The sequence below is a fragment of the Thermomyces lanuginosus genome, assembly GCF_041956635.1.
Source record: "Thermomyces lanuginosus strain ATCC 200065 unplaced genomic scaffold VTN49scaffold_28, whole genome shotgun sequence".
NCBI classification, from domain to species: Eukaryota; Fungi; Ascomycota; class Eurotiomycetes; order Eurotiales; family Trichocomaceae; genus Thermomyces; species Thermomyces lanuginosus.
Window position 1 is genome coordinate 444,730 of NW_027192362.1, and position 21,607 is coordinate 466,336.

Genomic DNA, 21,607 nt, shown 5'->3' on the forward strand with positions numbered 1-21,607 from the left:
ACCTCCTGTCGCTACGGCTGCCCGTGCTACTTCCCAAATTTTGCACGATTCAAAGGCAGTGGATGTGTCGTACGTCCTGAAGAGGGTCGGGCGAGCATCAATATTGTCCTTTGTCAATGTTAAGACCACCCTATGAATAATATATCAGTCAATATGCTCCAAAAACAACTGAACAAACACGTACGTCTTTGTGCATGATTTATCGCGAAAGAGCATGCTTTCATTGTGCAGAAAATTTGTAGCATCTGACGAAGACATGTTTTTATAAAGCCAACGAGTCGTAACTTTGGACAATAGCATGCTGATGTAGTGCCGACAAGTTGGAGTACCTGAGAAGTCTTGTTTCCAGTGACTGACGCATTCCGTTTCCGGACACCATTCTCCGATTGCTCTTCTAATAGCCTTCTCAAGTGCTCGACCAGAAGAGACTTGCCAGGCACCATTGTGCTCCATCAATTTTCGCTGAATTACAGGGGTCTCCGCGGCTACAAGGCAATAAGCTTCGATACACTCCTCGACAGACATGCCGAGCCGTCCTAGCATGATTGCAATGATTCTATGTCTTGTCGTCAGCGTACCTTTTCAAGCAGTAAAGTCAGTGGTGTTACCCTCCCGTGCTTGTGCCACCGATCAAATCAAAACACTCGCACGGTCGTGGAGTATAATCAAGGCCTTTGGCGACACGGATCCTCTCCATGATCTTCGCGAGAAGGATAAGGTTTGCAAGTCCTCCCGGGCCACACCCGTCTCAAGCCAAGTTAGCAGCATATCTCAGGTTTCCATCGTCGAGAGGCATACCAAAGGAGAGAATCTTCAACGGTTCTTGCGAAGCCATGATTGAGGTTCCTGAGAAGTGATTTTGAACAATGTGTTTAGGAGCTATGGAGTCTACTGAGCCTGAGGAGGTAGATCTTTGGAGTGGGAGATGAAGGCAAACTTGATAATCGCTATGAGTGCAATCATATGGCAATATATATATATATGAGCTATGCATCTCAGCCGTGACAAAGACTCATGCCAGACAAAGGGTTAGTCAAACAATGACCCAATTTCTCAAGATTGTGTTGTGCACCTTTGAGACTGGACATAGTCACGTTTAACATGTGGTTCGAAGAAGCGTAATCAAATTGTCAAATTCACTATGTATCAGCCTTTCTGGTGCCAAGTTGAGACTCTGTATTTCGAACTGCTCACGCACATTACTCGGCCTGTGAGCAGCACAGTCCTCGTCACGACTAAGATGCGTAGCTCATTGTAATTGCAATTACGGCACCATTATTGCACTCAGAGTGATGTGATCAGCCTGTTCTTTGTTCCACTTCGAAGATTTCATCTCGCTCAGTAGACAGCAGGGCTGACTTCTCAAGCATTGTTGAGACTTCTCTGTACGGCTTCTAACAATGAAAGCCGAGTTTAGTTCAAGACGAATGTGCTATCATGGAAAGTTCCGTGTCGCCAAGGATCTTGACCGTGTTCCCTGACCATGCGAGTACTTTGAATTTATCGGTGACACAAGCATAAGACGGTAATACAAGGGTCTGCCTGTTTGATAGTTCGGTACTTGGAACGCTGGCGGCAAGACTGGAAACATTGCCATGCTAGGACGGCCCGCATGTCTGTCGAGATGTGTTTGAGGCTTATGAGATGTAGCAAAGCGGACTTTGAAATTTGACAGACCAAGACGCGATTTTTGGGCATTCAATGGTGGAAGCACTTGGTGCAGTTGTTATCAAAGTACACAGATCACTCTAAGAACAAGGAACGAAGTGCGGAACGTACGGGGCAGAAAGTTAAACCGAAAAGTCACGTGGATCATTGCCAGGATGAGACCGAGATAGAGCAGGGATCCAGATCATCCTTCATTTTTCACTTCTGTCCATCATGCATTGCAAAATGACTGTGAGTCAGGCTGAAGATCGCTAGGACCAGCCATTGACCTAGATTCTTCGTTTGATTCACTGGCCTTTCTGTTCGATATCTGCTCTCGAATTCGCTGAATCTCATTCAGTTCATCCTCTTGAATATTCGATAGAGCAGGAGAGCTCAGGGAATGTTCTCGGATCTCACGGGGTTACAGTGGTCTCGACACACATCAAATCGAAGGAGTCCACGTAACAGGCCACGGTGTGGAAATCGTCGCATGCATCTTTAGATCTTTCCCTAATCCTCTGGGGAACTTTATACAAGTGCACCTGCGTGCGAGGATAGCTTCAAAGACGACTCGGTACGTCATAATTCAAATTTCTCAAGATCATCGTCTACACAATCTTCTGCATATCATATGTGTTGTTCATTCCAAATTTCACCTCGGTCAATCCACGGGATGCTGGCCATAGACAACATAGCTACGAGCGTCACTCATCGTCAGCTTTGCGTCAAGTGAGGTTCCTTGAGTGCTACGGGGATACTCACAAGTCGAACATCATGTGAATGTCGCGCCTCCGGCCATCGGCGCGGGCTTGACTGGCAAGAACTATAACCTCCTCTTTGGTCCACTGCTTGAAACGAGTTAAAGCGGCCATGGCTGCGCCCTCGAAGCCGTTCGCTTCGCCTTGGGTCTGGTTCCAGGCACCGACTTTCTTCTGTATGGAGTGGTCAGTGCTAAGTTCTTTACTGCGGTCTGAAAACAAGGGGACACTGACGAGATGGCGGTCCTTTGGCCAGACGCCATAGGGAATGACAAACTTCTCCACATGGATGTTCACGAAGCCAGCGTCTTTGAACCACTGCTCCAGCTTTGGCCCAGGGCGGACCTCGTAGCCGGCCTCTTCGAACGCGCCGTAGACTTCGTTATAATACCGTTGGATCCCAGTGCCTTTGAGACTACCGTCTTCCGAATAGGGGTAACCGTCCCAGTCCTGGAATTCAACCCAGCCGCCCGGCTTCACTGACCTGTTTTTCATTAGAAAGTTAAGAAAGAAGACAGGGAAAAGTTCAGATTGCATACTGATAGCACTGCTTGAGCAGCTTTCCAAAGTCTCTGATCGAGATAATTAGGGTTCGCGCGTGAATAAAATCAAACTGTTCGTTTTCATATGCCCATTCCGATTCAATGTCGTCGATCAGGAACTTCACGTTCGGAGGAACACTGCCAATACCCGTCAGTGGAGCGGCTTCAATGATGAATTCTTAGGTCAGACTGACAGAGTCGGCTGGATCGGGCTCAAGTCACAACCAATCACCTGGAACAAACATTCGGCCTCAGCATTCTGTCCATCTGCGATCGCTCCAGATAATATTGGCTACCTCTGCCTGGGGGTGTTCGTCCGCTACGATGAGTCAGCATCTGTATCCTGTGGCGGCCAAACCCGACGAAATATGAACTTACCAAAATCAATGGCCCAGATACCTGTCCCAGTTGCCAGGTCGATTACGCGCTGCGGATTCTTGATCGGTGCCAGGTAGAGTTTGCGGTGCAATAGCTGGAGAGAAAGCTCGTGCAACATGTCCAGGCGGTCGTTTTCCGGTTCGTCGTTGGGAAGCAGGTACGCTAGAAAGGTAGGTGCCGATCAGTTTAACAGATCTTGGATTGCAAGGCAGGAAGGCGTCAGCTCCTACACCCATCGCGGAATTTATGGTAGCGACGGCCATTCTCATGGCGATAATCGAGCACCGACGAGGTCAGCGACGCGCTGTATGACGATCTATTTGTCGACGAACGTGCGTAAGTATGCTTTGACATTCAGAGAGCCATAGCGTCACATTGCCTACAGTTCATCGCCATAAGACGAGTCGTTCTCATACTATGCGACTCAAGTAAGCAACCTGCTTTGATGTCCCGCCGTGGGGGGATATCGTACCGAGTTGTCGACCTCAACATTGACCGGGGTACGGTTGGTGTTTGTGGTTGTCTGTTCCTGAGCGGACGTTTCCGTCATGGTGGAATGGTTTTTCGCTGATTCCAGGGAGATTGATGTTTGACTGATCACAAGTTAAGAAGCCCTAAAAATGTACTCCGTACGAGTATGGAGTTCGTGTTTTATAAGCAGAACTTTTTTCGCGCGGTGACAGGTGGCGGGCTTTTTGGGCGCATGTAAGTGTTTCCGAGTCTGAGCGCTCGTTCGGTTTTTACCTCTCTGCGTCGGGCTCAGTCTGTGCGAAGTCCAACGCGCGAATTTTAATCACCAGGTTGAGCATTTCATACTTTGGAAGTATTCAACCTGGATCACAATACACTGACAGGCCCGGATTGGTCGTGGCATTCTGCACGTTCATTTGCAAGTCACTCTATGGATCTGCCAATCAGCGCTACCGGCCGGACCCCTCTTTGCTTCCCCGGACCGAAACCTAACCTACCCGTAGACCGAGTCTTGTCCACCATGCCCCATCGTCAAAGGAGGATCTTTGGCAATTTGAACACGTTCCCTCACCAGCCACTGGTGATAGGACTCACAACCCCGTCAACGATTGAACTCAACAACTGCGCGACGAACTGATGATGTTCTTTCGAACAGAAGACCTTTGACTTCCGTCGAGACTCGAAGTTTCTGCTACTCTTCCAGCAAGTCCGCCAGAGGTCCGTGCTGTATTTGCGGTGGGGGCTGTCCATGCGTATGGAGGTCGAGACCGTGCTCATCCCTCGAGGAGCGAAGTTTATGAAGCTTCGTCTTAGAACTCCCGTAGTCCGTTCTGACGTGTCACATTTCCTGCTAACCGTTAAATAATGACTTGGTAGGCATAACCCGAGCATTCTCTGTGTTGAGACCTTGGTGCCAGAAGAGTCGATAAAGCTCGGCTCGCTCGACCTGTGATTGTCCATGTGCTGCAATACTTTCTTTGGCGTCAATGGGCATCGGGTGAACGATTTAGTCCTAACACCTAGTACTCTACTAGTCGGCCTCCTTCTCAGTCATTGTCACCTCAGATGCTATTCCCCGTAACTCACATCCCCTCAATTCCTGTGCAATACTGGAATAATTAAGTGCTTCGTATTCATACGGAGTAGTCTTTCCAGAACTTGTCCGGGTCCATGAGCATACCTGAGGGACTATTTTAGGCCTCCTGGGAGAGCCGCTCAGCTGCGAGTCGGCAGTTCGTCAGGGTCAAACATGATCACGTGATATACTCTTACGACGCCACAGCGGACTTCCGCGGCGCTGGCTTGGCCAGATCCTAACAAGGGAGGCTGAAAGAATTGATGCCTATGAGGAGATACTCATTACAAATCTACAGCCATGGCCGCTGAGGACTGTGCTACAGTCCTCGAACAATTCATTCATGATGGTAAGTCAGTCAAACGAGTCTCTCTGGCCGCGTAGCTGACGCGGATTGGTAGTCGCCAATCTCCCCGCGGAGATCACCCATTTGATGGAAGAAATCCAGGCCAAGGACAAGATCATCCAAGAACATCGCGCGACAATCAACTCGCGCGATAGCAGCTTGCAGAAATTCATCAAACTGAACGGCAGTCTCACGCCGAACCCAAAGGAAGAGCAGTACAGCAAGGCCATCTTACAGAGTCTGGATAAATGCCGGGAAATACAGGATGAAAAGATCCAGCTTAGCGAGAAAGCTTGCGTGTTGCTTGACCGACAGATCAAGAAGCTTGATATTAAGATCCGCGATTTGATTCGCGATGGTGTGCTGTCGAATGACCCGCCGCTGCCGTCGCTGTTCGATAACAAGCAGCAAAACGGCCAGCCGCCCAAGCCCTTCTTCCCAGACAATGCGGCTGCGGCTGATGCGGTGTCCGGGGCCTACTCGCCGCTGTCTGCGACGCCGGGGAACGCGAACGGAGCGGTCGCTGCGGCGCAAAGGCCCATCCCCAATGTTTCCCGGTCGGCGAGCATGACGCAGGTGCCTTCGTCTTCGCAGACGCCGGTTCGCGCCTCGGCACCCTCGACGCCGTCGGCAGCAGCGTCACATCTTCAGCAACGCCAGCGCGAATCGTCCGCGGGAGCGGTGGACACGAAGCGCCGGCGGCTGAACACGTCCTTGAGCACCACTGGCACTGCGCCCTCGAACCTCCGGCAGTCCTCCCTCGGACCAGGGACTCCAAAGGCCAGTACGCCTGTTTCCTCCAGCCGGGCGGGCAGTGCTGGCCCACGGACGGGCGGCGGGACCAGCAAAAAAGCCGTGACGAAGAAAGTCGCGCCTCACCAACAGGTCCGCAAGCTCAAGTCCGGCACGGTCAAGCGCTCATCGAGTGTCGGAGGACATGTCAAGAAGAAGTCCCCGTCGTCGGTGGTCGGTGCCGACGACGATGAGGACGAGTCTGCGCTCAGCAGCGCGGACATCTCCGAGTCGGACAGCGTGAGCGTGTCACGTCGTCGCCGTTACGAGTCAGACGAGGAATTTGAGGAAGAGGATGAAGCCGGGGAGGATTCCAAGGTGTACTGTACTTGTCGCAGCGTCAGCCATGGCGATATGGTGGCCTGTGATAATGAGAATTGCCCGTATGAGTGGTTCCATTGGAAGTGTGTCGGATTGACGCGCGAGCCTGTGGGATCCTGGTACTGCGATGAGTGTCGGGCAAATCTCGGCAAGTGAGTTTGGTGATTTATCATGATGGGTTTATTAAGGGTGGTTCGGGTCATGGCGTTTGGGTTTGTAGACTTAGATCGGGTTTGTGACAAAAATACCCCAGGAAATGAAATGTATTTTTCTATGCGATACTGTACAACACAAACAAGAATGCCTCCAAATCCCTGACACTCAAATCGAATTCTGAAGGTCAAGACCAAAATCCATGACGAACTAGACGTTCCCAACCCAACCCAGGTGTTTGTTTTTAATAACCGGCCACGCACCCGAAAAGAACAAACTCCACCGCTATGCAAATGTCCCAACCATCGATGCGACTCTAATAGGACTTCCCGTGATGACATGCAACTGAACATGGAACACGAGCCGATTTCTATGTTCAGAAACCTAACACCTTCTCAAGCCAGGTATCAAAATACTCGCAATTTTCTGGATTGACCGCACCGCCGGGTTGACAGAGCTTGAATACTGGACATTGCCCGCAAGGTGCTTCTGTCAAGCCGTTTTTCCCGATGAAGCTTTCTAGAGCTGAATTCGACACGGCCTCGCCAGACTTATCGCCGGATCGTTTCTTGCGGCCGAGAGCTGTGTCTGGCGGTTTCTGGACGGCTCTGAAGTTGGTTTCGTTATTTATAGGGATCAGTTTGTTGTCATAGCAGAGCATCCGCAGCAGCTGAGCGACGCTGCCTTCGTCCAGTTTGACGGGCGTGATGCCTACTTTGTTGACTTCAGCGGTGATATCGCTGACGGACGGATAGTGTTTATATCCTGCCGGATACGGCAAGTATCGCTTCTCAGTAGATGTTGTCGTTGGTGTATCGGACTTGTCAACGGTGGCAGCCTCCCCGCTGTTGAGCTTTTGGCGTTTGGCCCCGCCTAGCTTCTGCGATGACGGCACCTCATACCAGCTGTGTTTGCTGATGTGATATTCAATGTAATCCGATAGCACACCAATGAATTCGGCATCCAGGACACCATCTGTAAACCACGCGCCACCCGTCACGTCCTCCGCCGGCGCCAGATCTGCCAGCATGTACACTTTTCGACCTGGAAATCGGACATTGTGAACCGATTTAATGTAGTTCTTTGATTCAAGAGACTTGAGCGCTTTGTCAAGGTTCGATTTGTGCAGATTGGTTCTTTTGCCAAGTGGGCGAATCCAAATGCCTGTTCGTCCGGTGGAATGAATGACGTTGTAGACAATGCGTTCGTTTTCATTGAGACTCGAGATCCTGCAGGCATGACGTTGTAAGTGACTGCAACTCTTCTACTTGCGGCTGCTGTCTTACCTCTCGGCATCTTCCTGCGAAATGAGTTTCCATGCTAAACGATTGTCCCGGTCCTCATGCATCCGAAACAAATTGCGCTCGACCAGGGACTGGACGCAGGCCAGCAGTAGCTCCACATTGCGGTTGGGGATTACGCCCAAATTCAGGAGATCTTCCTGATAGAATAGATGGGCCGTGGAGAACTTGTTCTGGCATTGCTCGTACAGCTCCGAGGCCAGCTCCTCGGTGCTGCGCCCCGCGGTGGCCATGATGATTGTTCGGAGTCACCGATCCAGCTGGTGTGTGAGTCAGGCGGGTTCGAGTATTTTTACAGCGGTCATATTCCAGTTAAACTCGGTCCGCGAGCACCATTATCTCATGGCGATTGCTCGCACCAACTGTAGTCTGTCAAGTCACTTCGCCGTTGATGAAATTCTGCGTTTCTAAAGGCGGTGAGCTGGTTTTCTGCCATCAGTCCCAGAGTCAAAAAGTGGGATGGAAGTTGGAGTGGGCCCTGAGTTTCTGGCCTGAGAGATCAGGCATGAAACAGTATCTGCCTTAGGTGTCCACTGGTCTCCCCACCAGAAGCTCTCTCGGAGCTCGAAATTTCCAGAAGCTCCAACGGGCCAGACTTAACTGTGCCGATTCTTTGAAGAGTGCCGTGAGCTTGCAAGTTTGAATCTCTCTTTCGACGTCTGCACCTTGAGTGAAACGATATCGGCATGGCGGACGCGCTGAAGGCAGAGGGCAACAAAGCCTTCTCAGCGAAGGATTATGCTACGGCCATGTGAGTCTTTCTCCCCGCATTGCACCATACAAGGGAACTCTCACTCACCATTTCGGCCAGTGACAAGTTCACCCAGGCTATAGCCATTGAACCAAACAACCATATCCTCTATTCGAACCGTTCGGCAGTGTATGCGGCACAGTCGGAATATCAAAAGGCACTTGATGATGCAAACAAAGCCACCGAGTTGAAGCCCGATTGGGCCAAGGGTTGGAGTCGGAAAGGTGCCGCTGCTCGAGGGTTGGGTGACTTGGGTACGCTGTCCGTTTATTTGTTCCCTTCTCTCGTTCTGAACTTTCTGGAGGAAACTAACTTTGTGCAGTCACTGCTCTCGATGCTTATGAGCAGGCCGTGAAACTTGAGCCCGACAATGAACAGTTCAAGTCCGGCCTCAATGCAGTCAAGCGGGCCATTGACGCCGAGGCTAGGGCCGATGGCTTCCAAGGCGACCCGACCGCGGGCATTGGAGGCATCTTCAAGGACCCGCAACTCTTCCAGAAGCTTGCCAGCAATCCCAAGACTTCGGCACTTCTGGCAGACAGCGATTTCATGTCGAAGCTCATGAAATTGAAGGAGAACCCGAATAACATCGGCGAGGCACTCCGTGATCCGCGATTCCTCCAGGTCATGAGCGTGCTGCTCGGGATTGATATGCAATTTCCGGGTGGCGCCGGGCCAGCGGGCGAACAAGATACACCTATGCCAGACGCTCAGCCGCGGGCGGAGGAGCCAAAGAAGGAGCCAGAACCTGAACCCGAGCCGGAGCCCGAGGATGAAGAGACCATTGCGAAGAAGAAGGCTCAAGAAGCGGGCGATGCCGAGAAGAAGATTGGTAACGATCTCTACAAGAAGCGGCAGTTTGACGAAGCCATCGAGCATTACGAGAAGGCATGGGAACTGAACAAGGACGTCACGTACTTGAACAACATCGGTGCGGCGAAATTTGAGAAGGGTGACTATGAGGGTGCCATCGAGATTTGCCAGAAGGCTGTCACGGAGGGACGTGAGTTGCGGGCTGACTTCAAGACCATTGCCAAGTATGTATCCTCTAGCAGTTCCTGCGTTGATCCATGCAAGCAACTGACAGGATTTCTCTCGCAGGTCGTTTGGCCGTATTGGATCTGCATACGAAAAGCTTGGGAATCTGGACCAGGCAATTGAGTACTACAACAAGTCTCTTACGGAACACCGAACTGGTGATATCCTGACTAAGCTGCGTGCCGCGGAAAAGGCTAAGATCAAGGCGGAGCGTGATGCCTACATCAACCCGGAGGAGGCCGAGAAAGCTCGTGAGCTTGGCCAGAAGAAGTTCCAGGAGGGCGACTGGCCAGGCGCCGTGGATGCGTTCACGGAGATGACCAAGCGGGCACCGGATGACCCGCGCGGCTACTCGAACCGCGCTGCGGCCCTGATCAAACTAATGGCCTTCCCGCAAGCGGTGCAGGACTGCGATGAGGCGATCAAGCGCGATCCGAATTTCATTCGGGCATACGTGCGCAAGTCGCAGGCTCTTCTGGCGATGAAGGAGTACAATAAGGCTCTGGACGCGCTGACTGCGGCTTCTGAGCACGACACCAACAACGCGCACACACGAGAAATCGAGCAGCAGCAGCAGAAAGTGTTTGATGCACAATACGCCGCTCGCGCCGGGGAGACGGAAGAGGAGACGGCGAAGCGGATTCAGAATGACCCAGAGGTAAGCCGCCTGAAATCGATTTTCTTGCAAATTCCTCCCGGCTTCGATCGCGAATCGGTTGCTAATGGGTTCTCCAGATCATGTCCATCCTCCAAGATCCAGTCATGCAGAGCATCCTGCAGCAGGCCAAGAGCGACCCGGCAGCTCTGCAGGAGCACATGAAGAATGCCCATGTGCGGGCGAATATTCAGAAACTGGTCGCTGCGGGTGTTATTCGGATGGGTCGGTGATCCTTTGTCATGGGATTGTTGATGTGCATGATGAGATGATACTAGTTGTTGCAATGAATTATCGCAAGTTCTGGATTGTGGCATTCTTTTGGCGTAAATGGTCGTTGTATAAAATTACAGTTCGGAGGTTTCTGGACATGAATCTCTCATTTTCAGTCGATTCGTAGTAACCCTCCATAAGATGTTCTCCGCGTTGACAGGTAGGAGTGGCACGGCTCTCTGGCAGGAGAATTTTCTCACCTCTTCCGCTCTTGCCCTAATTTCTCCATCCAGTCCACTGGTGCCCTCTTTCCTTGGCTGCAACTTTGTTCGGTCCAGGCTTGGCAGGAACCGCAACCGCGAATAACCTAAGAAGCTAACCGCCATCTCTCAGCCACTCACTTTGACAATAGTCAAGTTAGTTTATTCGAAGTTTATGAACCCCGGCCGTTATGCCCACTCAACCGCGAATCGGAATGCAGGAGACTTCGTTCCTGACAGCTGGCAGCCACGCTGCATAAACCCCTGACGGCGGAACCCCTGTCTACTAGTCTCGGTCAGTTGTTGGTCACTGAGCTCCGAGCGGTCTCGATTATCCAGCATTAACGTCTTCGGAGTGCATTGTTTTTTTATGCCGAGATCGTTAACTAGGTGACAGATCGGAAATTCTGCATCTCCAATCGAAATTTTGAGGTTTGTGACCGACGTATACCAGCGCCGGCATTTACAGTGTCATCGGCCAGTCCCATCCACTGTCCGGCTTGGAAGACCCTGTCGTTGACATTCACGTTCCCGCGTTTCCCGCTTTTACTCGGAGAAAAACCGGGTTAGGATTCATGTACTGAGTGCGTTAACTCAGGACATGTCGGTTGCTTCTAAATTAATCTTCAGGAGCATTTTTGTTGATCCTTTCAGATCATCATAGGTGTGTTTCGCTCAATGTCTGGTGTTCTTTATAATTAACAGGTCTGCCTCCAATCTCGGGTCAGATTTGGATCCACGGAAAAATTAACGAGCTGTGCGTGACCACTTCGTGCCTGTACATGCTCATACCGTATTGTCTCTGTCAGCTTTGGTATCATGCGGAGGAGGGCAACTCTATCTCCCTCATTGGAATAACCGACTGCTCGAGAAATTACAAGAGTACTCGTACGTCATCAGTCATCAGAAACTGCGTGCGGCGTGGCCCCAGTGGGACAGCCGATCTATTTGATCTTCGGAGATGATCTTAAATAACTATTCATGAAACATCTGATTGCCTGTCACAAGGCGACAAGATAATCCAACGTTTCAGCCGTGGATAATCCTGGTCTGGTCCAAATGGGCCGGACCGAGACCTGGAGCGTGGACAGATTACATAATCCGAAGTGAAGTCGGACACTGTGATGGGCCAGCCGCGACTTGGAAGCCCTCCCCTTCATCAGAAGACACCTCGCCTGTTAGGTTTATTCGCCGTGAAGGCCAGCCATCCAAGGTTGACAAATATCTCCTGAAATACGAAGTACACTATGCAGCGATATCGTGAAAAAGTTTGTTTCCTCTCGCACCGAGTTTTTCAATGTTCGTACAACGAGGACGCCGCCTGTGTACCCGTACGCGTCCGGGGGTCCCTGTTTTTCGTCGGCTGTCACGAATTAAGTTAGCCTAGTGAACTTTGCCCAACTGCAAAAAAAGAGAAAAAAGCAAAGAAACGAAACGGCATACGGAGTCCTGCACCCGAACCGCCATGCAAAACGCCATGACCATATTTTCTTCGGCCGTCACCAACCAGTGTTCTACGGTCGCCCTCATTGGCTCTGATTCTTGCACCGTGCGGCCTGGCCTGATATGCAGTGGATGATCGATTGACCGTTGCATAGTCCCGCTCCCCTCCCCTCCACATCAACTAGATCACCTCCATACGCCCGACCCTGGACTCAATCGCGCAGTAACCGGAAGCACGCCCATTCAGCTCGGTTGCAATGTGGTAGCATTTTCCAAATTTGAAATTTCCCTCGTTCCTGTCTCGGAGAGTAGGAATGGGGCGATGGAAACATTGAGGAAAAACTCAGGGGGAACTATCCGGACTGGGATCCATGGTGGGTAACTTTATTAGGCCCTCGGCGTCGCCTCTCTTTTCCGTAGAGGCGCTTTGCGTCGTTGACTTACACGATCTTGGTTTAGGCCGTGAACTAGCCCCGCACAAGCTGGAAATACACAATTTGACTCGTCCAAAAAGAAAGGCAGACAGAGCAAAAAAAAAACAGAAAAAGGAGACGGAAAACCGACAGTCTGACTGGACAAACTCTTGGGCATGCGAATGCACCAACGCGACCCACCTTGACCGATCGAGTGAGTCCCAAGCTTCCGCTGGACTCGCTGGAGACATGAAGCTAGAGTGCTAGACCGTCCAAGGAGTCTAAACCGTCCAAGGCTAAAGCAGATCCCATTCCAAACTCTCGGGCCGCATGAGGTTCCTGAGACGCAGAGGGGATGCCGCACAGCTCTACTCTCTGGGTCTCCCCAGCTGCTGCTCGTAAGAATCTACTTACGTACTGTACTTGATTTCTGTAGACAGATTCAGGGACACTCGCTCCTCTGAACGATTTTGTTCCTGCTAGCGGCGTTCATGCTGTGTTGTTGAGCAATCGCAGCGTGATAATCAGGTGCGGACTCTTCCCCCTATTCCCCTGGTGGCATGAATCGGCAGATTGCGGGTTCAATTGTCGTGTCCCGACCGTCCCTGTCAAGAAGTCTCCTGTTTAGCATGCTGACTGTGGCTCTTGAGTAGTTCATATCTTGCAGTTCGCGCTTGTTTTCCCCATCCCCTATTTCTACTGTCATGCGTTGACCATCCTGTGCGAGAGTCCGGCTCGGATTCGATCCAAAATAAACAGTCGTGGCTCCCGGCCCAATTTTCTCCAATCTGCACCCGTTTGCCGGGAGAGTATTTCTCTGGTGCATTATGGTAATTGTTCTTTGAGCGTGAGATTCCATAAACCATGGCCGAAGTGACGTCGCCGTCCGCGTCCACAGACGATCACAATCCGCCAACGGCGTCACCAGCTCCCTTCCATACGCCATCCCGGACTGCGTCGCGACAATCGCGGCGCAGAGATTCGTCGCCCGGCATTTCCTCGTCTCCGCCATCTTTTCCTGTACAACAGTTTTCTCCCGGCGAGGAAATTGAACATGCCGTTATTGACTATGCAATGGATGAGACAATCTCCCCGCTCGACCCCCGCAGGTTTACTCCGACCCTCCATGCGAGCTTGGTGTCGGAGATTCTCTCCTTGCGGAGGGAGCTCGAGAGCAAAAACAAGGAGATGGACGCACTCGAGGCCACTATCGATGAAATCCGCACGGAGAACGAACATCTGTCTGAAAACCTAGCTAAACATACCAAAGAGAACCGGTCATTGAAACGGCAAATGCAGCTCCTCGAGGGCGGCACGTCCTCCGCGCTTAGCGACCTTGCCAGGGAGCGAGATGAGGCTGTAGAGAACATCACAGACATTCGGAGGAAGCTGGAGCAGACGCAGAAGAAGCTCAAGGCTCGCGAGGAAGAGAACGAGCGAACGCAAAATCTATGGGAACGCGACCGCGACAAATGGGAGGCAGAACGGCGCAACTGGCAGCGAAAGTTACATGTTGCGGAGAACCGGTTGAAGACAATCCTAAACGAGGTCGCGGCGGCCCAGGCTGTCGGCAGTCTGAACAACAGGCCCGCCACCGCGGCCACTGCGGCCACCGACACAGGTGATGACACAACGACAGATACTGCTAGTCCTCGATCGAGGGTTGAATTTGGTCGACGGCGACCAAGTACAGCAAGTGCCAGCACGCACGACGGTGAGCCGTTCCTGATCAACAGCGGCCGGTTCTCCATGAGCTACGCCAATGGTCAAGGCGGCAAGGCAGATGGCCTCAACTTGGCGGATGAGCTGGCCCTGGATGAATATGATGAAGACGCCATGGATACAATGGATGAGTTCCAAGAGACACGCCCCGCTTCGATGTCGTCTCAAGTATCGTACGCCATGTCTATGAAGGCCCGTAAGATCCTGGGATTGTCGATGGAAGGAAGTATAGAGCAGGCAACTGTGGTCGACGCAGAATCAGCGGCTGGGGACAGGGACGAGTTGGACTTCCGTGTTGATTACCGGGATGTTGGTACTCAGTACACTCCACCTCCTTCACCCGAACTGCGAGCCAAGGAGAGGGACTTGGAGGAAGTCAGGGAGGTTTCAACCCAATCAGAGCCGGCAATCTTGGGCCCTGAAATGCAGGATCGCGGAATTGGGACAGTGGAGATTGATACGGTATCAACTTCATGTCAAACGGATCCTGAGCTTTCACAGGCGGTTGCTAAACCGCCAGAGCCTGCCCCGAAATCGGCTTCAGAATCAGCTCGCAACTTCAGCCCAGAAAGGTCTTCTGGTCTTGAGGGCGAATCATTCCGGTCTGTGGTCTCCGTCCCTATGGTATCAGTATCTACACAGACGGAGCCACTGGAAGAAGTCCGGCCCAAGGCGCAAACACCGCCGCCCATCCCGATGATCGCCATTCATCCGCCAGCATCCGAACCTACTTCCCCAAGTTCGAGTGTGGTCCTGCCGCCCAACATGAAGAACGCGTCGAGTCAAACAGACATCGAACTTTCCCGAGATGTGCGTTCAATTGCCATGCAAACGGAGGAAATTCGGGTTGACAAACGACTCGTCAAACTGCCGGCAAGCTTACTTCCGTCTGCAATCAATGATCAGCCGCCGGCAAAAGAGGAATCCACCGACATCCCACAGATGCCTTTTATTGCACCCCCTCCGCGGTCTCCACATCGCAAGCCTCTGAAGCCGCCGGTTGAGATACCAGAGCGGACCACCGCGCCCGACAAAGGAAAGCAATCTGACATCGTGCAGGCGTATCCAGGAAACAATGACAATGGACCTCTGGCCAAAAATGATTCGTCCGATATCAGGCGCCCACTCCGGAGCAGTAGTCTCTTCGCAGGATTTGATGACAATCCCAGTGATGAAGAGCGGGAGAGTACGACGGGCATGCCAAGCGAAGATGAGTTGCCGTCCCGGCCGCGGCCTTCGTTCGCTAGGCGTCCGACCAAGAAGATTCGTCGGTCGAGTGTTGACGAGAAGAATTCGCTGCCAGAGATCGATGAGACTGACTCGGAAATGCCCGCGTCCTTGGTGCGGACTCGACCTGCCCCGACCCGCAAAGCGTCTCGTAAGATGGGCTCCTCGTCGAAGCAGGCTGATATCCGCCGCAGCACGTTGATATCGAACGGGGCAACGGCTCATCAACGGGCACGACCCCGGAGTCCGAGCGAGCCGTTCGAAGGTGGCTCGCCCGCAGTTACCCGGCCGCCATTCCCCGTCCCTGTACGTCTCAGCTCGAGAAAGATCCCGACGAGCGCCAGTGACGGGGCGCAAAGTCCAAGCCCGACACCATATAGTGGAAGCAGTCGATATGGGTCGGAGCAAGGTAATCGACGACTCACTCGACAGCTAACTTTACGCAAGGTGCGATCCGCTGCGACCATGCAGCAAGATACAGCGAGCAATCGAACCCGGTCGCCGCCGGCGCTGTCGACATCGTCGTACGCGCCCGACGACAGCCCGCAACTGCCGGACGACATTCCAGTCCCGCGGACGAAGCGGTCGGCGCGGACGATGGCAACGAGCCGCACGGCGTCCTCTTCAATTCACTCTCAGAGTCGGGAGGAGGTACTAACGGGCTCGGTGCATCCGACCAGCGTTGTGGATGCGATTGCGCAGACGATGGTTGGAGAGTGGATGTATAAATACGTCCGACGGCGGAAGTCGTTTGGTAAGACAGACGCCAAAGACAGCTGGGAAGGCAAGAGTACCGATGAGGTGTCAGCGAACATAACGAGCTCCGGGGTGCGCCATCGACGATGGGTGTGGCTGGCGCCCTACGAACGAGCCGTGATGTGGAGCAGCAAGCAGCCGACGAGCGGCCCTGCGCTGCTCGGCAAGAGCGGTCGCAAGCGTGAGTTCTCTAATTCTAACAATCCCGAAATACTGGCTGAGGAGACGCTAATGTAACATGGCTAGTGACGATCCAATCCGTGCTGGATGTCAAGGACGACACGCCACTTCCGAAGGGGGCTGTGCAAGGCAAGCATTTCAATAGATCCATTCTCATTTTGACACCGCAGCGGGCACTTAAGTTTACCGCATTGACGCTCGAACGTCACTACGTGTGGTTGACGGCGTTGTCGTTCCTGAGTCATTCATCCCTGGGGCTCAATGACCTTGCGTCCTTGCCTCCAGTTCCACAAGAGGAATACAACGCTACGCGGCCGCCGACGGCCACGCTGCGACGGAATCCCATCCGTGACTCGATCCGGGTAGCTAAGGGGAAGCCGCGCCCGCAACCGGGGAGCAAGCGGACTTTTGGAGGGCCACCGGTCCCGGTGCCTGAGTACCCCGGCGAAGGAGGTGGCATGGCAGAACCCGTCGATTCAATCGGCGAGCCGGCGGATCCGCCGAATGTACCGCGGTATGCAGGACATACGCGGAAACGCAGCAACACGACTCCACGGGTGCCGGCATCAGGACCGGCCCCGCCGCCACCAGGACCGCAACCGCATCATAATCATAATTATAATAGTAATGGATTTCGAAGTTACTCACCGTTCGCGCCGCTGCCCTCGCCATATAGCACGACGACGGCTGGATCCTCAGACACGTATCCGATCACGACGGCTATGGGCAGCCGAAGGACCTCCGAGGCCAGTGGCCCGTCGAGCGTCAGCACGGGCAACTACTTTGACGCCGTGGGCACCGTCCGGATGGAGGCTTTTGTCGACCGAGATGACGCCCGGCAAATAGCATACCAGCGCCGAAGAAAGCACGAAGGAGGCCTGTGGCCGGATCTGGACATGTCGCGGTCCGACGACGGGAGTATAACATTTTCTGATCCATTCAAGGGGTTCTAGCAGGAAGTCATGTTTGGGTGTTTAGGCTGGAGCATATCATTGAGTGTATTCTTGGAGTGGCTTATGTACATAAGGTCATCTTTAAAGTGTAATAGATAAAATCACCCGCTTTCTAACCCCGTCCTCATCAAACGCCGACTTCCTCGCGCCATCACAGCTTCGCCTCCTCCTTGACTTCCCCAATCTTCAACTTGGGCGCATACTTCTTCAGCACGTCCTTGTTGTGGTACTATGTTTCGACCATCAGCACCACATTCCTCCACCAAAGACGAGGAAGGCTGAGGAATTGTCACATACCTTCCAGAACTGCTTGCTCGCATCCTTCCCTGCAACCCGCTGCAGAATCTTGCTACCACCAGGATGCTCGTTGATGAAATTCGTGACGTCGTAGACGCCATTGTCGACGATAATGTAGAGGCCTTTATCGGCCGACTTGTGCTCGGCGACCTCCTTGACGGTGAATGTTTTGGACATTTTCTCGAGATCTGCTTTCGGATGCTATTTCTCTTTTTGCTGTGATTTCCTTCTCGATATCTCTTGTCGGAGCTGGCGTGCTCAATGCCCGGAGGAGCTGGAGAGTTGTTTATAGAACAGGGAGAGAGAGCTGATATGTAATTGCCGAAAGGTCACTCGCCCGTCGTGATCGGCCGGGTGTTGAGCCGAGGTTCGCCGGAGTCTGGAGAAACTATCCTAACCTGATATGGTTTAGTTGGTCAGTCAATCACGTGAACCTTGCTCTTGTCTCTCTCTCTCTCTCAATTATGCTTTTCAGGTTCGAGTCCTCCGAATGTGTGTACTCCGTACGGAGTCCTTGATCTAAATATTACGCATGGCGCATGCCGTGAAATGAACAGGACATCTCTGTTTAACGTGCATGTTTGGACAACTGTGCTCGTGGCTTGCTGGTACTACCAACGAGCTAGGGCTCGAAGCCACGAAGCTGTGAATGATGCCATGAGAACAGCCGCGCAGTAAGGGAGTTTTCAGTTTCGAAGCAATGGCGGTAGGAGCAGCGACGAGCGGCTCAAGCTTCCAAGTTCTTGAACACATGGACCTTCCAGTCCTTACAGTCGTAGGCGAGATGAACACAACGGAAACCAAAGGGAGCTCGTTCTGAGCCAAGAGCAAGCTCCTTGGCCGCATCCTTATTGGCACATTAGAATGACGTCCACATTCTGTTGGAAATTTTCATCTCCAGTCTCAGCTCAACCACAGTCGGCACCGCGGCCCTCGGAGTATCGGGCCCTCACTTTGTCATTTCCGGGCATAGTGTAAGTTAGGACTCCGGATCGGTCCGCCGGGGAAGCAGGGAGAGACCGCCCCGGCAGCGCCGATTGGCAGATGGAGACATGCAGAGATCAGGGTCCCCTTGCAAAAGGAACGTACAATGGGCCAGCCAGTGCACCTTCAGCCTGTTAATGAAATATTTCGACGTTGGATTTTACACAGGATACCCTTGGCGCTTTGTCTCAGAAAAGGCGCCCATGCCATCATCTGCCCCAACAAGGCCCCGCCTCTGTTACCGTTTTGACACAGGTGCAGCGAAGCTGTTGAAGAACTAAAATCCTGATGCTTTCCACTGGTGCAATATAAATACCGAGCTGGGTTGCCGCCCTCTGTCCAGAGAGGAACTAGTCTTTGCAAAGGCCTTGTTGACTCTTGCAACGAGCTCTTCAGCGCCATTGAAATCAGTTCTGCATACAATACTTACATCTTAGGGTTGTTGAACGTGTGATCAGTCAATCATTGATCTTCCTGGAATTCAACGAAGAACTATTCCACTATGACGGAATCGTCCGCTCAGGAACAGACAACCACCCCCCCCCAAACTATGGCCCGGCAAACATTGAAGTGGACACTTCGGTTCGATATCTCTCCAATGAGGGACATCAAAGGGCGTTACTTACTTGAGTTGCATAGTATGAGAACGACTCGGCTTATGGCGATGAACAGTGCGTGATGTGACGCACGGCTCTCTGGATCTTAGAAGCATCCTTACCCATGTTCTTCAATAGGTCGTCGTATAGCGCGTCGCTGACCTCGTCAGTACTCGATTATCGCCACGAGAACGGCCGTCGCTACCATAAATTCCGCGATGGGTGTACGAGCTGACATCTTCTTGCCTGGCTAATCCAGGTTCTGTTAAACTGATCGTTTTTGCGTATGCTCTAGCATATCTACTTCCCAATGATGAATCAGAAAACGACCGTCTGGACATGTTGCACGAGATTTGTCTTAAGGCGATGCATCGGAAACTATACCTGGCACCGATCAAGAATCCACGGCGAGTGATCGACCTGGGAACTGGGACTGGTCTCTGGGCCATTGATTTTGGTAAGTTGCATGCCTTTTCTGACGCAGAATACAGATGCTGACTCATCGTAGCGGACGAACACCCCCAAGCCGAGGTAAAGAATATTATCTAGAGCGATCGCAGATGGACAGAATGCTGAGGCTAGATGTTGTTCCAGGTGATCGGTTGTGACTTGAGCCCGATTCAGCCGAACCTGTTAGCGTCACCTCAGGATTCGTACTCAAACCGCTCGACTGACGGGTATTGGCAGGGTTCCTCCTAACGTGAAGTTCATGGTGGACGATATTGAGTCCGAATGGGCATATGAAAACGACCCGTTCGACTTTATCCATGCGCGATATCTGGCCGGTTCGATCAGGGATTTCGAAAAGCTGATAAAGCAGTGCTATCGATATGCCATTGAAACTTTGCCCTATGTTCTTCCTTGACCCTAATGGAAAACAGATCAGTCAAACCCGGTGGCTGGGTTGAATTCCAGGACTGGGACGGCTATCCTCTCTCGGAAGACGGCAGCCTCAAAGACACCGGGCTTGAACGGTACTATAACGAAGTCTACGGCGCATTCGAGGAGGCTGGTTACGAGGTCCGCCCGGGAATCAAACTGGAGACGTGGCTCAAGGACTCTGGCTTCGTCAACATCCATGTGACGAAGCTTATCATCCCCCACGGCGTCTGGCCAAAGGATCGCCACCTCGTCAGTCTCTCCTTGCCTCCAAAAAGTAGTATATTTCGAACAACGATCCAGGACTGACATCTTCGTGCAGAAGGAACTAGGAGCCTGGTTCCAGGCTCAGATCGAAGCCGCATTCGAGGGCGGAGCTATGGCCGCTCTGACGCGGTTTAAGCAGTGGTCCAAGGAGGAGGTCATTGCTCTTGCCAGCCAGGCTCGCGCCGACGGCCGGAAGCGTGAGGTTCACTCGTTCTTCAACTTGTGAGTACTGTCACACACTACTCTCTAGGCTAAAATCTAACCACAGGTGATACCTGTAGTTATGTCGTTTATGGCCAGCGTCCTGAGAATTGATGAAATTCGAGATGGGCGGCATAAGCGCCCTATCACAAAAGCTGGCCCGTGGAGAGTGACGTGTTCTCCAAGCCGTTCCACATTTATTCCAATATGAGAATACCTAATAGAATAACGTGAGAGTGGACAAGCTCGTAATAAGTATGTCCTGAACTGAACTGTTTTGTACGTTTTGGCTAACGGCATCTTATTTCAGATCATTCCTTGGCCGGCTTTGCGTCTCCACCGCCTAGCGTCTTCGTTCTTAGTCTTTTGTTCCGTCCTGGTTTAGCATATTGGCTATCAATCACACCCACGTGAGCAGCTACCCTAGAACTGAACGACGTCACCAGCTTTGAGAAGCAGTTCGAGTGATTCATCCCTGCCTGCGCCAAGTCAACCTAGTATATAGTAAAATAGCAGAGATTCTTGAGCATGCGTATAGAAGTCCGTTGAATGCCAACCATATCCCGACTGATAGTGTCAACGGAATTTCTCCATGTTTGATATGATTGAGCCATGCTGAGCTGATCGGAGATCAGGGGAACTGCGATGAGGACTGTATTATAGTGAATTGGGATGGTGAAGAATTGCTACATATCTGCTTGGCCAGCGTGAATTGACTATGCATTGTTGGTTGCTGAGGCGCGACTATGACCGAAATATGTACACGGTAATTCTATTGAGTGTGGGCCTACTATCGTAATACTGCTCGAAGTTATTCAGCTCTAGGTTCAAAGTATGGTTGTTCAGTCATGTGTATGGCTGGATACATTCATACCGCCCATATAGGACTGGCTTGCTTGGGACATGAGGACCACAAAAATTCGCCTATTTGGCTGGGACATCATCGATAAGATTCATGTCCAAGTCGCCGTGCGAGTCATTGGTC

At 52.2% G+C, this 21,607-nt stretch overlaps 9 protein-coding genes across 9 annotated transcripts; 5 read left to right on the forward strand and 4 right to left on the reverse strand.

Moving 5' to 3' along the window:
• Positions 1-119: 119 nt before the first annotated feature.
• Positions 120-835, reverse strand: VTN49DRAFT_3277 (uncharacterized protein; the record flags this gene model as incomplete). Its single annotated transcript, XM_069411095.1, has 5 exons — positions 120-130; positions 185-245; positions 358-556; positions 609-747; positions 799-835. 5 exons carry the CDS (start codon positions 833-835, stop codon positions 120-122), a joined length of 447 nt encoding a protein of 148 aa, XP_069268555.1.
• Positions 836-2,311: 1,476 nt separating this feature from the next.
• On the reverse strand, positions 2,312-3,878 carry VTN49DRAFT_3278 (uncharacterized protein; the record flags this gene model as incomplete). Its single annotated transcript, XM_069411096.1, has 10 exons — positions 2,312-2,345; positions 2,413-2,582; positions 2,643-2,892; positions 2,948-3,088; positions 3,145-3,182; positions 3,247-3,269; positions 3,329-3,490; positions 3,559-3,644; positions 3,712-3,743; positions 3,801-3,878. 10 exons carry the CDS (start codon positions 3,876-3,878, stop codon positions 2,312-2,314), a joined length of 1,014 nt encoding a protein of 337 aa, XP_069268556.1.
• Positions 3,879-5,174: 1,296 nt separating this feature from the next.
• VTN49DRAFT_3279 (uncharacterized protein) lies at positions 5,175-6,489 on the forward strand (the record flags this gene model as incomplete). The annotated part of the gene is made up of 2 exons (XM_069411097.1): positions 5,175-5,223; positions 5,276-6,489. The coding sequence occupies 2 exons, from the start codon at positions 5,175-5,177 to the stop codon at positions 6,487-6,489; spliced, it is 1,263 nt and encodes a 420-aa protein (XP_069268557.1).
• Positions 6,490-6,862: 373 nt separating this feature from the next.
• VTN49DRAFT_3280 (uncharacterized protein) lies at positions 6,863-8,020 on the reverse strand (the record flags this gene model as incomplete). The annotated part of the gene is made up of 2 exons (XM_069411099.1): positions 6,863-7,715; positions 7,773-8,020. The coding sequence occupies 2 exons, from the start codon at positions 8,018-8,020 to the stop codon at positions 6,863-6,865; spliced, it is 1,101 nt and encodes a 366-aa protein (XP_069268558.1).
• Positions 8,021-8,473: 453 nt separating this feature from the next.
• VTN49DRAFT_3281 (uncharacterized protein) lies at positions 8,474-10,464 on the forward strand (the record flags this gene model as incomplete). Its single annotated transcript, XM_069411100.1, has 5 exons — positions 8,474-8,538; positions 8,599-8,792; positions 8,861-9,575; positions 9,640-10,234; positions 10,312-10,464. The coding sequence occupies 5 exons, from the start codon at positions 8,474-8,476 to the stop codon at positions 10,462-10,464; spliced, it is 1,722 nt and encodes a 573-aa protein (XP_069268559.1).
• Positions 10,465-12,915: 2,451 nt separating this feature from the next.
• VTN49DRAFT_3282 (uncharacterized protein) lies at positions 12,916-13,394 on the forward strand (the record flags this gene model as incomplete). The annotated part of the gene is made up of 3 exons (XM_069411101.1): positions 12,916-12,958; positions 13,007-13,088; positions 13,214-13,394. The coding sequence occupies 3 exons, from the start codon at positions 12,916-12,918 to the stop codon at positions 13,392-13,394; spliced, it is 306 nt and encodes a 101-aa protein (XP_069268560.1).
• Positions 13,395-13,424: 30 nt separating this feature from the next.
• Positions 13,425-17,398, forward strand: VTN49DRAFT_3283 (uncharacterized protein; the record flags this gene model as incomplete). Its single annotated transcript, XM_069411102.1, has 2 exons — positions 13,425-16,446; positions 16,512-17,398. 2 exons carry the CDS (start codon positions 13,425-13,427, stop codon positions 17,396-17,398), a joined length of 3,909 nt encoding a protein of 1,302 aa, XP_069268561.1.
• Positions 17,399-17,549: 151 nt separating this feature from the next.
• On the reverse strand, positions 17,550-17,872 carry VTN49DRAFT_3284 (uncharacterized protein; the record flags this gene model as incomplete). The annotated part of the gene is made up of 2 exons (XM_069411103.1): positions 17,550-17,627; positions 17,696-17,872. The coding sequence occupies 2 exons, from the start codon at positions 17,870-17,872 to the stop codon at positions 17,550-17,552; spliced, it is 255 nt and encodes an 84-aa protein (XP_069268562.1).
• A 687-nt stretch (positions 17,873-18,559) lies between these two features.
• On the forward strand, positions 18,560-21,036 carry VTN49DRAFT_3285 (uncharacterized protein; the record flags this gene model as incomplete). The annotated part of the gene is made up of 13 exons (XM_069411104.1): positions 18,560-18,669; positions 19,117-19,261; positions 19,319-19,350; positions 19,414-19,499; positions 19,571-19,732; positions 19,784-19,806; positions 19,870-19,907; positions 19,963-20,094; positions 20,157-20,406; positions 20,477-20,643; positions 20,703-20,709; positions 20,847-20,877; positions 20,933-21,036. The coding sequence occupies 13 exons, from the start codon at positions 18,560-18,562 to the stop codon at positions 21,034-21,036; spliced, it is 1,287 nt and encodes a 428-aa protein (XP_069268563.1).
• Positions 21,037-21,607: the final 571 nt, after the last annotated feature.